Here is a 15,817-nt window from a genome sequence, read left to right on the forward strand (position 1 = left end):
TAACTTAATTATGTGCTTTGTGAAGAAGCACCTCCTTTTGCCTGTTCTGAATTTGCCACCAATCATTATCATTGGGTGAACCCAAATTCTAGTATTAGAAGAATGCATCTCTTTCCATGTGCCCCCTCCAGTGTACACTGCATTCTCCTTGGGGCAGGTAACTGAATTTTTGCTTATGCTATTCTGTAACACATCATACACCTTGAAGGCACTGCCCAATAACAATTTAATGGCTAAATTTCTGGGTCAGGAATTGAACACGTTCTTGCTGTATATTATTTGGTAATTACCAATACAGTACTGCACAGCAGATATAAACACACAGATAGCTTTGGCCTGAAAACGCTTCCTATTCCAACACCAGTTCATGAAGCTGCAGTGGCACAAACAATGACCACTGATAACATATGGAAAATTCCTGGAGTGTGTGTGTATGTTGTGAGTGTGTGTATGTATGTATGTATGTATGTACGTTGTGAGTGTGTGTGTGAGAATCTATTTGGCTGTATGCATTTCATACTGTAATTTTGTCAGTACATGTGCTCTTATCTGTGGGTGGACTATGTCATTCAAGAATGTGATAGTGTGAGCCCCAAGAAATAATATATCAGCTACTGCAGATGACTCACATAATTAGATAATTTTGTATCAGGATGTTTGCTTGATCTCTGAATTTTACTATGAAATTATACTTTCAGCTGAGGGCTCACCTCATGTTTGAGTGGTTTCCTGCTTGACCCACAATTTCTAGGCACGGGTCCAAGCCATTTTCCACTTGCCCCGCTCCTTCCCAGGGAAAATCTGCTCTTTGGCGCTATATTGTAGCAAATGTCAACCTGGAGAAAATCCAAATTGCTTTTTGCTCCAATTGAGTGCTAAAGAGCAGTTTTTACCAGGGGAAAGCAGCAGGACAAAAGGAACTGTGGATAAGCCATGAGCTGAGGAACTTCCACTGATTTAAATATATGAATGTACTGTAGAAGAAACCAAATAAATAAATAATAGTATTATGAAGTGGTTCTCTGCTAATAGAGGAGGCCTATATTTCAAACAATATGACTGGATATGAATAAGAATACATCTGTGTTCTGCCACAACAAAAAATCAGGTTGGTGTTTGCATATCAAAAAACCAATCTAGTTCTATCCATGGCAGAGGAAGATATCAGTATGTACTTTGATACAACCATACAAGTTTTCAAAACTCTGCAGCCAGATTTCTTCCCTTAAGCAGATCAAATAAATATGCCCTTATGCCAGATGAGTTTGCATCCCTTCATAGAAGGAAAAAAGAGCAATTTCAAAGCTATTTAAAAAGTAGTGTCAGCCAGCCAATAATCATCCCAGAGCACTGAGACAACTGACTTAACTAAATATTTATCTGAACAGGATGTGAAGGTGCTCAACTGACAACCCTATAATATACTTTATCTGATCTATGAACTATGAAGTGAATAAATAGTCTTGACAGGCTAACTCCTATAAGTCACGACTGAAAAATAGTTGGAGCAGACACTAGAATTTTCAGCTTAAAAGATCAAACATGGTTGAAACTAATGAATGAAAGGGGTGTATATTTTTCAGATGTACAATAGATAACTAGGCTAAGAACACCATGTGAATAGCAATCCAGAGTTGTTAGTCTTAAATGTTAGTTTGATGTTCCTGCCACAATTCTTGAAGTATACTTATGGCTAAAACATCCTGAAGCTCAGAGACAGAAGTCACAAGCAAAACAAAAATGGCAAAGTTTACTGTTCTCAAAGAATGAATGAGAGTGAAATATAGCTGCAATAAATAATTAAGAAGAATAATTTATTATTTATACCCTGCCCATCTGGAATTCAAAATTGACACCTGAAGTTATGTCCTCAACATGCTAGCTCTCTCCACATACCCTGTTTATATCACACAAGATTTCACTTAAAGGAAAACGATTCCCCCTTCCTGGCTGGAGAATATATGGATAAATGGTAGAATGCTGTAATGAAGAAAGATTTCTAACTGATAGTTACAGGGCAACATATTTGCTGTGGAACATTCTCTTAATGATTCATTCTCTCAGGAATGAGTCATAATATCCGTTCCAAAACTCATGTAGTTTATGAAAACATTTTGGATTCTAACAATGGATATCCTTGTACTTATCATAATCATTTTTCTGATAGACTAATCTTAAATCTTCATGCAACAGTAATGTATACTTAAAATGAAGAATACTGTACCAAGAATCACTGCTGGACTTAGATATTTTTACACCTGATGCAAAATGCTGCTCAGGACTGGAATTCATTTAAAACAAAATACCACGATTCAGAGATGGAGGACAATGGAGGCAAGAAAATGAGAACCAGCTGCCTGCACCAAGTACTTCACAATGCTTCATGGTAAGCCTATCATTGACAACAACGTGAAACAATTAGCAAGATGTCAAAAACCTGATGCTGAGATGAAACTGCCATGCATGATAACAAGGTTGAATGTAGAATGTCCCAATGTTCAGGGTGTTAAAATCTGTGGCTTTGATCTAATAATGTGTTAAAATGATATTTGTTTGCTCATTTGAGAATACTATACTGTAAAATTTTCTGTGAAATGTTACCTGAAAATAATGTATGATTTTCTTTCTTCTAGTTAATTGAATGAAATAGTGGGTGTGATCCAGACCCAAATTAAGCTCTTTTAAGTCCAGCTGGTTGAAGCAGGAGAGATGTGAGCACTTTTCCCCCTTTGAAATCAATATAATTTAAAAGTTTTTTAAATTTAAATTTTTAAATTACCAGGCAGGTAATTCTCACACAGTCATCACATACAGGGCTATGAAGTCAGACTCCTTGCTGAGGGAGTGCATTTATGTGAATTGCTTCTTCCACCAAAGTTCGTGCCAAGGTTGCTTTTAGAGTGGCAACATTTCTTCAAGCTGCTGCTGTTACACACACACACCTTCTTCCTATAAATAAACTGTAAGGCTATTATTGTGCAACCCCCTTGGAAGATGTGCAGTGTCATTATCCTAGGTTTGCATGAAGTCAAGGTGGGGTAGAAAGTAAAAGAGAAGGCAAGTTGAACAACAGTGTTGACTATGGCATGGGAATGAGAAAGGAGGGACACAGGAAACGTGGTGGCTTAAAACAATGGCAGTTTGGGTAAAGAAGCGATGGAGAAGAAAATGTCAGTTTTAAACAATGGCAGCTGTTTGGATATAGTACCTTCATACAAGAGAATATTTTAGGGCTACACATCTCTGTCACTTAAGACAGCTGAGGAATGGAAAAGGGAGAAGTTTGAGTACAGTGAGGAAGAAAGAGTCAGAAAGAGGGGAGAGAATGTGTGTCTGATCATGAGCATAGCCAAGGGGGGCAGTTGCCCCCCCCCCGATCAAGTGAAACCATAGAAATAACTAATTGACCAATCATGTCGGTTCTGCCCCTCCTAACAAAAATCCTGGGTACGCCCATGTGCACGATTACCGGTACATATATCCATATGAGTCTTCCATGTGGGCAGAACCCACCTGGAAATGCACCCAAGGAGAAAAAAGGCCAATGGCATGCAAGGCTGTCATCAATACTTTATTTTCAATCTTTTAATGATTATAAAATGAACACTAACATTTGAATTTTAAAATATGAGTTCTTAATATAAGGTAAGTTTCTGACAGATAATATGTATTAACCAAAGCTTAGTTTGATGTGATGTCCTATTTAATTAGATGGAACTAACAGTTCTTTGGGCTTTTTAGTCCAAATCTCAGGAAGCAGCAGGTTCAGCAGGAGTTCTGAAACATTTCAGATATGTTACCACAAAATAGAAGTTCTAAGAGTATTCAGCCTACTACATGCTCTTAGTGATTTATAGGCTACATTTGGCTAGAAGATTTTTATTACCACTGGGGAAAACACAGTAAGATTTTACAATGAGAAATATAATCTGAAAGGCCTGGAAATGGTGCATCATCAAACATAGAGGAGAATGCTGGCTATGCCTGTACACTGCCCTGAATTAACAAGTTAAATCCACCACTGCAAGTAGGTCTCTAATTAGTTTGTTCCACCTGCTTTGTACATTCTGGACAATATGCTTGAAAACATTTAAAAACAATGTCCAAAGATTTAAGTCATGCAAAGAAAGTAAGAAAAGCCTGCTGGATCAGGCCAATGGTGCATCTAGTCTAGTATCCTGTTCTCACAGTGGCGAGCCCGATGCCTGTGGAAAACCCACAAACAGGACCCAAATCCAAAAGCACTCTCCCTCCTGTGGTTTTCAGCAGCTGCTACCAAAATCCTGCTATGGCTTATTTTATAACTATGTCTTAAAATAGGGGAAACGGGGTATTAAGAACACTACTTCAAACCATGAAGAGCATAGCCACAATGCCTAGCAGCCACTGACAGACCTATCCTCCTACGTGACTCAGCATATTCACATCCAAAGTTTTAGTTCACAAGACCTGAGATGAAAGGGATATTTGTTGAAAATAAATATTCAGAAGTCTCATTCTGGATTAGTTCTAAGGGAAAGGTTGCCTAGCCTTCATCAAAAAGAAAAGACTTGATTTATTCAACTGGATCTTGTTACATGCCACAACCCTGACAGCCGCTTGTAGATATTATAATTATTTAAAGAGAGGTAAATTGCATCCTTAGTCCTATACAGATTCGTGATTGATTAAGACTGACACATTTATGGGAATGTTTAGGATTATATTTTAGGAACATTTAGGATCGTAGTTCACATTCACCAAGATTATTTATGTGAATTTGTATTTGGGTCTTGCTCACAGGCTCAGGGAAAGGAACAAAACATGTCAAAATGTATTAAAATGCAACACATATAAAGACCACTCACCTTCATTAACCCTACTAAGCACAGTATAGAGCCATATTTATTTTAACCTTTTAACCAAGGGCTTGTCCACATTGGAGTCTACTGTGTGTTTGCAGCTATTTGCGTTCCAATTTAATTTGGCGCTGTGGGTGAAACCACAGTCTAGGGCTTGCTGATCAGAAGGTCGGCGGTTCGAATCCCTGCAATGGGTGAGCTCCCGTTGCTCGGTCTCAGCTCCTGCCCACCTAGCAGTTCGAAAGCACGTCAAAGTGCAAGTAGATAAATAGGGTAAGGTAAACAGTGTTTCCGTGCGCAGCTTTGTCATGCTGGCAACATAACCCGGAAGCTGTCTGCAGACAAACGCCGGCTCCCTCAGCCTATAGAGCGAGATGAGCGCCGCAACCCCAGAGTCGGACACGACTGGACCTGATGGTCAGGGGGCCCTTTACCTTTACCTTAATTTGCACAGTCCACAGTCGAACAACACAAATCTCAATGCTTTCCCCCTGTAAAATTGGATTTACCCACTATGGGGATAATGCAATAGTGGGAAATCAGACTCCACACTAGTGCACTACGGTAGATGTCACAGATGATTTGTTTCAGTGTTTTGAGGTGACCGGATCAATTGCCACTTTCTGCTACTTCCCTTTCTATGCCCACTACTTTCTCTCCTCCCACCCTTATTCTCCTAACTATTTCTGGTGCACTCTTGCTTTCATTTCTCTTCCAGTATGCTATTAAGGGTGCACCAAGAGCTTCTATATATTTCTTTTGATCTCCTAGAGTTGCAAATAACCAGAAAATTGCACAATAACATTTACAATTGCCTGACTGTGTATACTTCTTCGGTGGGTATTTATAATAAATAAATAAATAAATAAAATAAAATAAAACAAGGGGCATGTGCAACTATCTCTGCATATGCTCTGTCTGTACTTAACTGGCTTATCAAAATCAATCAATTGCAAGATAGGGACAAACACAAAAGGGAACAGGTACCAGGTATAATGCATGTATTAAATGTATTAAAGGTACCAGGTATAATGCATGTATTAAATATGTATGTAATTCACTTAAATATACCTATTTTCCTATACAAAAATTAGTAATGTTGTTTAAAGCACTGTTAATCTGATTTGATACATTTCCCCACTTTCTATTTTGATGGCACTATATATTACGTGTCTGAAAAAAGGCCACTTTCAATATTCTTAATCTTTAAGAAGAGGTTGTTACGAATGCTTTCATCTTGATTAAAGTTTCACTCTGTTCCATAAGTGAGCTTGCACTTTTAATGACCTTATACTTTTCCCAGGTTCTTCTCTATGTGCATTTCCTTTTACGTTTTGCTGGAAGGGAAAGAAAAGAACACCAAACTTTAGAATATTTTCCTACAAATGGGAATGTAGAGCCCTCCCACAAATGCTCCCCAGGAGAAGTGTTCCGTGTTTCCAGACCTGGAACTGACTTCCTTTAACATGAATTTAGGGAACCATTTCTTAATTTTTGTACCTTATATTTGTATGGTGGTAGTGCTGGTGTTGTGACCCAACTCAGGCTAAGACCAGGCAGTGCGTCCTGACAACTAACTGACAACCTATGCTCTTCTGGATTCTCTGCTTCCCCCACTTGTAACTGCTGATGCTGTGCTATTCATGTTAATGTGAGTTCCAGCTGGACCTCACATGCAGCTATGTAGTGATGTGCTTCACACTCCAAGTCCTCAGTGCACAGAGTATTTCAGATGACTGTGGAAGTGGCTTGTGTGCCGAGCTTCTAGATAACTATGTGTACTGTGGGAGCACCTCATGAGGTCTGAAATGGTCAAGCTGTTGCAAAGCATTTAGTATAGTGGCAGCGTGGTTTGCAAGAATCTTTGGGGTGAAAGGGAAGGCTCAGCAAAATGCCTGTGGGAATCCCTTCAGTGCACCCAGGAGGTATTTGTATTTATCACTATAGTCTTCTTACAAGTGAAATAGAACTTGCTTCTGACTGAACACATTCACAGCTCAGTCTTAGACAAGTCATCTCAAAAGTTCCTTGAATACATTGAAATTACTCCCAGGTTACGTGTCTTTATGACTTCAGCCTTTCTTGGGGAACTAACTTAAATGACTCTTCTCCTCACTTATGCATTGAATATTGGGAAAGTCCATTCCTTGTGCCAGCTACAGGACTGAAAATACCTGTACAAACAAAAAATCCTACTTACCCCACAAGCGTTTTGTTAGTTGCTCCCCAACGAAGTAGAAGATCACCATTATAAGAAAAGATATGGAGATAAATATTGCCCGTCCATATGGATTGAGTACTCCTAAAACTGGATATGCCCAAATCCCACTTGCATGGTTTACCCACATTATCCTAGAAACAAGGGGAGACAGAGTCACAAATAGCCATAAATTTTATAGGTAGTTGATTTCTGAAGTTTCTATTCTTAGGAACCTAAAGGAATGATATGCGGTTTCTGAACTGTGTATTTACACCAGCTACATGTGCTACATGTGGCAGCTACATGTGCTACATGTGGCTATTTGCTTGTGCGCTGCTCATGATAAATTAATTTAACTAGTCAAAAATACAAACTAGTCAAAAAAATGGCTACACTAGAATTAATCTGTGCCTGCTACCACAGAAATGGTATTTTAAGGTCTTGCATAAATGGATCAAAGTGATGATAGTAGGACTATGTTTATGGTAATTAAAGAAACGGTAATGGAGCAATAGGCATTAGCAGTGTAATATTTACTTGCAATATTTTACGGCTGCATAAACATTCCAATGAATTACAGAAAATTAGTTCAAAGAAGCCAAAAATTGTTAGAGACGTAATACAGTGGAACCTCGGTTTTCAAATGTAATCTGTTCCAGAAGACCGTTTGACTTCCAAAATGTTCTAAAAATGAAAGTGGAAACCTCAAAACAATAGGGAAACTCAAAATGGCACATTCTACTTCCGAAAATAATTTGAAAACCAAAGCAGTTACTTCCAGGTTTTTGGGGTTCAAAAGCCAAAATGTTCGACTTCCAAGATGCTCGAAAAAAAGAGATTCCACTGTATAATTACATTGCATCAATTACAAATTCTTTTAGGCTATTTTGAAAATGAAGTGTAATCAGATCATCATAATTTATTGAGAAATTTGATAGCGGCAGCAAAAATGTTAATAGCTGCTAAATGGCACATTCATAAAATATCAATGAAGCAAGAGTGGCTTAATAAGATACCAACACTGCCATGACCTGTAAACTTATTAAAATGGTATGTTTAAGAGTGAGGAGACAAAACCAAGAACAATTTGGGAGGCTCTGGTCTAATTTTATTAATAGAATAGAATAATTGATTATTGGCCAAGTACATTTTCCAACATACTTGGAATTTGTTTCAACTACATTGCAATGTAAACATACACACTGTTCCACTCACAATAAAATTAAGCAAAGAAACCCACCCATAATTGACCTCCTCTTCAGCTACACATCTACAAATTTAACAATTTAATGGCACAAGGGGAAAAACTGTTCCTGTGTTTTTTCTAAATTTAGTTTTTCTTAAAAACTGTCTAATTTTATTAATTATATGAAACAAATAGAATATTGAATATAAGAGTTTTCATAGAGTTTTATACTAGTTGAGTTTATCAGACAATTTATGATAAAATGATGTTGTACGTTTAAAGTATCTTGAGATCAATATGGTAAATATAGTAAAATAGTTATTTTAAAGAAGCCATTGCAGATACGGATTCCAATTGGCAGCATGCACAATATGCTTCCTATGCTATTTAAAATTTATTTTAAAAAAGGATTTGCTAATATGAAAGGAACAATCCAACAAAAATGATTAAAAATGCTTTATATTTGAAGTGTGTTTGAAAAAGGTACTTGATACCTACCATGAGAGGTATACAATTGCAAAGATGCAAAGTCCCAAAATTCCTCTCCATCTACGAGGATACTTATGATCACAAATGAACAGTTCTATGAAAAGCAGTGGGAGGACGGTGGTATGCTGAAAAAAACAAAATACACACACACACAAATATAAGAGCTGGAAACTTATGGCAAATCAAAACAAAGTTTTATTGTTTGTTGTATTGTTTTCAGTAGTTGTATTAAATTACAATTTTTTGAACTTCTGTTCCATGTTTTATTCCAAGTAAATATTTTTATAGTCTAGCTTAGTGGTTCTCAAATTTACTACCCCTAGGGCCCACTTAGGGTGGTTGAAAATGACTGAGGTCCACTGTCACATGCAGGGGTAGCAGCAGTTACAAAATAGTGGCACATGGGGGGCATTTTCAATCAGCTGACAATTACTGACATCATTTTCTATGGCTGTCTGGTCCATTTTGGGAAATTTATGAATTCTTTGCCACAGTGGTTTCCTCCATGACACAAGCAGTTCCTTAGTTCAGTTTCCTCAAGCTAAGTCTTCTTCTTCGGCTATCACTTGTAATATCACACCCTGAGTGAGGACAAAATTTGGTGCCCCCCAAAAACTTTGAATAGGTACCTGTATAAATACTGTATGGGTTAGCCCTTACGCCGAAGAATTGATGCTTTTGATTTATGGTGCTGGAGGAGACTCTTTTAGAGTCCCATGGACTGCAAGAAGATCAAACCTATCCATTCTGAAGGAAATCAACCCTGAGTGCTCACTGGAATGACAGATCCTGAAGCTGACGCTCCAATACTTTGGCCACCTCATGAGAAGAGAAGACCCCCTGGAAAAGACCCTGATGCTGGGAAAGATTGAGGGCACAAGGAGAAGGGGACCACAGAGGACGAGATGGTTGGACAGTGTTCTCGAAGCTACCAACATGAGTCTGACCAAACTGCGGGAGGCAGTGGAAAACAGGAATGCCTGGCGTGCTCTGGTCCACGAAGAGTCGGACACGACTAAATGACTAAACAACAACAGGTCTTATTATTAGTCCCCTTGGCTCAGTAGGGGAACCATCTGGACTGCCCTAAATCTGCTGCTGTCATGACCTGCTACACCTGCTATTCTGCTGTCTCTTAAGCTACTTTCAAAGGCCCAGGAGTTCTTTTGGGGTGACTGTGTGTTTTTGCTTTCAGAGCATATTCTAGCCCTGAGAATGTCCAACAGAGGCTATGACTTTGTTGTTTAGAGTTAGCATATAAAATAACACTTTCTCACACCGCAGTTCAATCTCGCTTTGACTGGTGGAGTGGGTGGGGGTAGTGACCCCTCCACCACTCTCTTTTCATGCAGGCTCTGGGGAATGTCAGGGAGTAGTCTCAGCCTGCACAAGTTAGGCAAGGGCTGTCATGGTATAAAAGGGAAAAGGTAAAGGACCCCAGCACAGTTAAGTCCAGTCAAAGGCGACGATGGGGTTGCGGTGCTCATCTTGCGTTCAGGCCAAGGGAGCCGGTGTTTGTCCGTAGACAGTTTTTCGGGTCATATGGCCAGCATGACTAAACCGCTTCTGCTGCAATGGAACACCATGATGGAAACCAGAGCACATGGAAACACCATTTACCTTTCTGCCACAGCAGTACCTATTTATCTACTTGCACTTGTGTGCTTTCGAACTGCTAGGTTGGCAGGAGCTGGGACAGACCAACGGAAGCTCACTCTGTTGCGGGGATTTGAACCACCGACCTTCCGTTCAGGAATCCCAAGAGGCTCAGTGGTTATACAAAGCAGCTAGCAGCGGAGGAAAGGTGAGTGGATGATGTTGTCTGTTTATGGTGGGAATATACATATTAAAGGGGGCTATCTGAATGCGAGATGAGCGCGCAACCCCAGAGTCGGTCACGACTGGACCTAATGGTCAGGGGTCCCTTTACCTTTTTATCTGAATGTTGTGCTATGAGGTATGTTTGCATAGTGGTATAAGGAGATTCAAATTCCTGTGTACAGAGATTCCACAGGATTCATAGTGGCTGGGTTCTTGCTGTGTGCCCCACAGTAGTTTGGACATAACAGGGTGGTCCATTTAATTTAATCCTAGAAGCATGTGCTTCTGATCTCATCTTTGGCATGCTTCAGAAGAGGAAATGGGAACACATGACCCAAAGGTTCACTGCAGCTTATGCACACAATGTTAAATAATCATTTCACCCATTACATTTGAACTGACCTTTATACCTAAGTTCTGCAAAATATTATGATCAGATAAACAATAAATGAACTGAACACAGCAAAAGAGATACCTGAAAAACAAATGGTGTACACTTACCATAGTATGATTAAGCCAACTTGGATTGACGTCATCCAGCTGTAAAGGATACACTAGTTCTCTGTCATATGCGTAAAGGCTCCAGAAAGCAGCAGGTACAAACTGTCATTAAAACATTTGACAATTAACACTTGTATCATCAGACAAATAGTAACAATAGACAGTTAATGTTTTTCCAAATCAAAATATTTGTTAACCTTTTCCCTTCTTTCTTACCACAGCCCGCTTATTACAGTGAATAAAACCTGACTATTGTGAATATATTGGGACACGGGTGGCACTGTGGCATAAACCACAGAGCCTAGGGCTTGCCAATCAGGTCGGCGGTTCGAATCCCCATGACGGGGTGAGCTCCCGTTGCTCGGTCCCTGCTCCTGCCAACCTAGCAGTTCGAAAGCACATCAAAGTGCAAGTAGATAAATAGGTGCCACTCCAGCAGAAAGGTAAACAGCATTTCCGTGCGCTGCTCTGGTTCGGCAGAAGCAGCTGTCATGCTGGCCACATGACCCAGAAGCTGTACGCCAGCTCCCACGGCCAGTAAAGCGAGATGAGCGCCGCAACCCCAGAGTAGACCCCCCCCCCCCGGTCAGGGGTCCCTTTACCTTTACTGTGAATATAGTTTTCTTTTATTTCTCCAGATAAAAATAAAAAAAAAACTTAGCATCAAACACTCTGTGTCAAGCTTTCTCATTTGCAAATAAATAGCTGCAAGGAAACCTAAGTAGTGAGTTTAAGTGTTTGTCCACATTTGAGCATCATTTAGCCACGAATCCCCTTCCCTGCCACCCCATTTGAATTAGACTGGAGTAGTCCACATCCAAACGTATTTGCATTTGTGCATGAGGTACAAGTTCAGACTTTCCCCTTCATACCAGCAGGTGCTACCTCCTGTGTTTGTCACCTCCTAATTTGTTTATTTTGTTATGCCAATTAAGTACTGAAAGGGCCTGTAGGCAGTTAGCTTGGTGTGAACTTTAAGTTTTTCCCAATAGGAAGTGTGTGTGTGGGGGAAAGCAAGCAGCACAGTCATAACTGTAAATTCTCAAAGCACAGTTATTAGATAGCTGTACAATACCTGGTGCAGAATGTTTAATGTACAGTTTTCTGGTTTTGTGCAAATCTTGAGGGGGCAAAAGAAAATATGCACACACAGATAAGGCTACAATCCTACATTCAGTAGCATACTGGGAATAGTTGTGAGCACAGCTAGAAAAGAAATTAAAATACAGTCAACAATCTTCAGTAGACAAAATGTTGAAATTCCATATAAGGAAATGCTTGCTTTTTTGTTTGTAGCAGCGCATTTGCTAGTTGTGCAATCATGCTGGAAGGACTCATTATCTATCATTACCTATCGTTAGAAGCATGGATAATTATATTGACTGGTCAGAAAAACTAACTAGTCAAGTTCAGGCACAAGGACAACAAAAACAATATTTTTTTTAGAAACTTGGTCTGATTTATTAATAAACAGGAGAGGATGAACCCATCAAAGACTCAGAGAATTGTGAAAATATATGTTTCAATAATATATGAACAATAACGATTTAATAATATTCAGTAATAGGAATGGCAAATTAAATGGGCGAACAGTTGCAAAGAGAACAGTAAACTCATGTGGACAAGCTCTTACACACACTCTCTCTTCCACACAGTCCTGTCAAAAATGTTATCTGAATTTGCCAGAGATGCCAATGCAGACTTTCACTGAAATGCAAATAGTAGCTTTGGACAGGCTATTCTTCTTGAAACCATGTTTCCCTACTGCTTCTTTTTACCCGGTTTTTCTGCCCCAGGTGAAGCCTCCAGAGGGGTGCTATTGAGGCTCCCAGCCTCAATGGTGAGGGGGTACCAAACTGGGAACTAGACATCCAGAGGGAGTCTTGAACCTACTAGCCTTTCTCCAGTGGCATCTATGAATGGTTGTGCTACACTATCGTTAACTATTCTATACGTCTGTTAGCTTCGTTATTAAAACTGAACTATCTGAGCTCTTCTCAGAACAAAGTTTCTCCTGATTTAAATGATAATGTGGTAGGTTTTTAGAATGGGATTTGTAAAGCCCCACACTCATCTTAGATTCAAACCTTTTGGAGGAAAATCATCCCTTTTTAAATATCCAGGTGACAATCTACCCAGCACCCTTGGAATGCAGCAAGATAATTAAATGAAAACACCACCACCACCACAAGTTACTTCTTGTATTTTAAGAAAGATCAGTGCTGTTGGTTTCATTTAGACATGCCAGGCTCTTTGAGACAGTGTTTTAGAAATCTGGAGAACATTGCCCATCAGACCTAGCCAGCAGGGAAAATGAAAGTAGTTCCAAACATCAGGCATAGCTGTCTACTTTCGGATTTGAAAATAAGGGATCAGCAGCCTCACCTGTCCCGGGGACAGTCTACGGCAGGCATCCCCAAACTGCGGCCCTCCAGATGATTTGGCCTACAACTCCCATGATCCCTAGCTAACAGGATCAGTGGTCAGGGATGTTGGGAATTGTAGTCCAAAACATCTGGAGGGCCGAAGTTTGGGGGTGCCTGATCTACGGTATATCTAACAATCCAGGATAGCAGCGGGAAACGGTGCTGGAATAAGGGAACTTCCAGCAAAAAAAAGGGAAAGTTGACAGCTGTGGCTTGGAATAAGGGAGTTTCCCGCCAAAAAAAGGGAGGGTTGGCAGCTATGAACATCAAGATGCACCAGGTATGAGGAACGCTGTTCTATAGTACGCACGTATTTCAATAATAGAAACAGTAGTTACTTACTAAGCCAATAGGAAACACAAATGCAGAGAAGATGAAATCTCTGAGAGGCACCACCATTGATGATATTCTTTTCTCTAATGAAGGCATGCACAGAGCTACAGTATCAGATATAACACACAACAGATACAGGATTGCCTGTAGAACCTATGAAATCACAAAGAAGCTATTAAAAATACACATGGGGCTTAGTATGTATGGTATATTTTTTCCTTTTCTGGTTTAGTTTAGTTTTCCTTTTTCTGGTTTAGTTTCTTAACAAGGGATGCACACACCATACATTTAAAGCACATTACCTGTACTTCCAACCCCCACCCCCAAAAAAGAATCCTGGGAATTGTAGCTTACTCCTCACAGAGCTACAATTCCCAACACTCTTAGCAAACTACAGTTCCGAGAATTCATTGGCTGCGCTTTAAATGTTTATTAGGCATACTCAGCCAAGGAAAATAATTAGAAGCATATTACTGGTTGGTTCAGAGCACAGTATGTTTTATCTAAAGGCCTTTACATTTGCCTCAGCAACATTGTATCATAACGTAAACAAGATTTCATGTGTTAAAGTTGCTCTGAGGCCTTTTTGTGGGGGGAAACCATCATTCTCTTTTTATTTATACCCGCCTTTTTTCCTGACAGGGACTCAACAAATAACAACAACAACAAACGGGGGCACGCGAGTCATAGCATACTTGCAGCGTCTAGGAGTAACAGATGCGAGTTAGGGTGATGTACAACTATTTACTGTATCACTTTTTGCTATAAAACTCAGAACACACGAAACTAAATACACCTCAGCGGGTTTCACCTGCCCCTAAACTATTTCAACTCTCTCTCTTTCTCCCCCTCCCCCACCTTCCCGCGCGCGCCGCACTGCACGTGCGGCCAAGGAGCGCTCCATCTGCGCCGGCGTCCTCCCGCTCTCCCTTCTCCCTCGTTCCCTTTTCGCAGCCGCCGCCACCACCACCTGGTTGAGGAAGGTCAGGTGTTTCCAGTTGCCCCCGTAGGTGACGTCCGGATCCTTGCGGACCGACCTGGGAAACCCCACGTTCTGGCTGACGGCGAAAACCGCCCAGAGGAAGCAGAGGAAATGTAGGAGCGTTGCGGCCCGCTGGCCCCGCAGCGGCATAGCCATTGTGGCTCAGCCAGCGCTACGTATGGGTGTGGCGGAGAAGCGCCTGCGCTGGCTGGAATGGCGGGTCCGGGCCTCAGGCCCTCGAGGCCGAGGCGCCACCAACGGCGGCCGCTCGCGCCGATGGTGCCCTCTGCGCAGGCGCTGCAGGAGGTCGTCGGCGCTCAGCCGCCCGCCGCCATTTTTTGGCGCCTTTCTGCCTCGACGGAGGGGAGCCTGAGTGGCTCCTTGCGACGCCTCCTCACCTCACAGAGGGTGGACTGTACCATGTCAGCGATTGCTCTGTCTTTTTGACTGTTTGTGTGTGTGTGTTTGGGGGTGGTGGTAACACAGTGAGGTGGCCAGGGTCGGCCCCCCCCTCCGCCCCGTGTTTTCTTCGAGAAACCTTCATGGCAGGTAGGCAGTCAAAACACTTAAAACCCTCTTGATCCGTGGCAGGGGTTGACCTGGGTTTCCCGCTCTGACAGCGCTTCTCGGACACTCACCCCCGCTCCCAAATTGGAAATGGTCCTGACCTCGCCTGGATGTTGTGGGCGGGGCTTGAGCTGTGACTGGGGTGGGCGCGTCCTCATTTGGACGGACCCTGTTTGACATCTGCAGGGAAGGATGGGTTGCTCAGGCCAGAGGCTGTCAGTGCAAGGCACTCCTGCTGAAATTGGCTTTTTTTAAAAAAATAAACAAATAAAAAATAAACACAGCTATTAGGTGGCCTGCTTTTTTCCACTTGGACCATCCTACCTCCTAAAGAGTTGTAGAACCTTTCGTCATACGAAGTTTGTTATTTAATAAAATTTCTATATCAGTTTGATTGTAGGAAAAAATCTCAAAGCTGTTTACAGAAAAAGATAGCAAAACAATAACATGATCGCTAAAATTTTTACAACT

At 41.0% G+C, this 15,817-nt stretch overlaps 1 protein-coding gene across 2 annotated transcripts; it reads right to left on the bottom strand.

Moving 5' to 3' along the window:
* Positions 1-4,681: 4,681 nt before the first annotated feature.
* LOC118089377 (androgen-induced gene 1 protein-like) lies at positions 4,682-15,138 on the bottom strand. 2 transcript variants are annotated; one of them, XM_088674686.1, is made up of 6 exons: positions 14,765-15,138; positions 13,807-13,950; positions 11,039-11,140; positions 8,726-8,841; positions 7,042-7,193; positions 4,682-6,178 (listed from the first exon to the last, which is right to left on the bottom strand). In XM_088674686.1, exons 1-6 carry the CDS (start codon positions 14,933-14,935, stop codon positions 6,153-6,155), a joined length of 711 nt encoding a protein of 236 aa, XP_088530812.1. In that variant the 5' UTR covers positions 14,936-15,138; the 3' UTR covers positions 4,682-6,152. The 2 variants fall into 2 exon arrangements, with proteins under 2 accessions (XP_088530812.1, XP_034979866.1); XM_035123975.3 differs by having other exon boundaries at positions 14,768-15,069.
* Positions 15,139-15,817: the final 679 nt, after the last annotated feature.

Source organism: Zootoca vivipara, chromosome 7 (assembly GCF_965207765.1).
Source record: "Zootoca vivipara chromosome 7, rZooViv2.hap1.1, whole genome shotgun sequence".
NCBI lineage: Eukaryota > Metazoa > Chordata > Lepidosauria > Squamata > Lacertidae > Zootoca > Zootoca vivipara.

Coding starts and splice junctions, on each gene's coding strand:
- LOC118089377 (XM_088674686.1), bottom strand. CDS start 14,935: ATGGCTATGCCGCTGCGGGGCCAGCGGGCCGCAACGCTCCTACATTTC. Junction 11,141..13,806: donor TTGTGTTTCCTATTGGCTTA/GTAAGTAACTAC, acceptor TTTTAATGACAG/TTTGTACCTGCTGCTTTCTG. Junction 7,194..8,725: donor GCAATTGTATACCTCTCATG/GTAGGTATCAAG, acceptor CCTTGTTTCTAG/GATAATGTGGGTAAACCATG.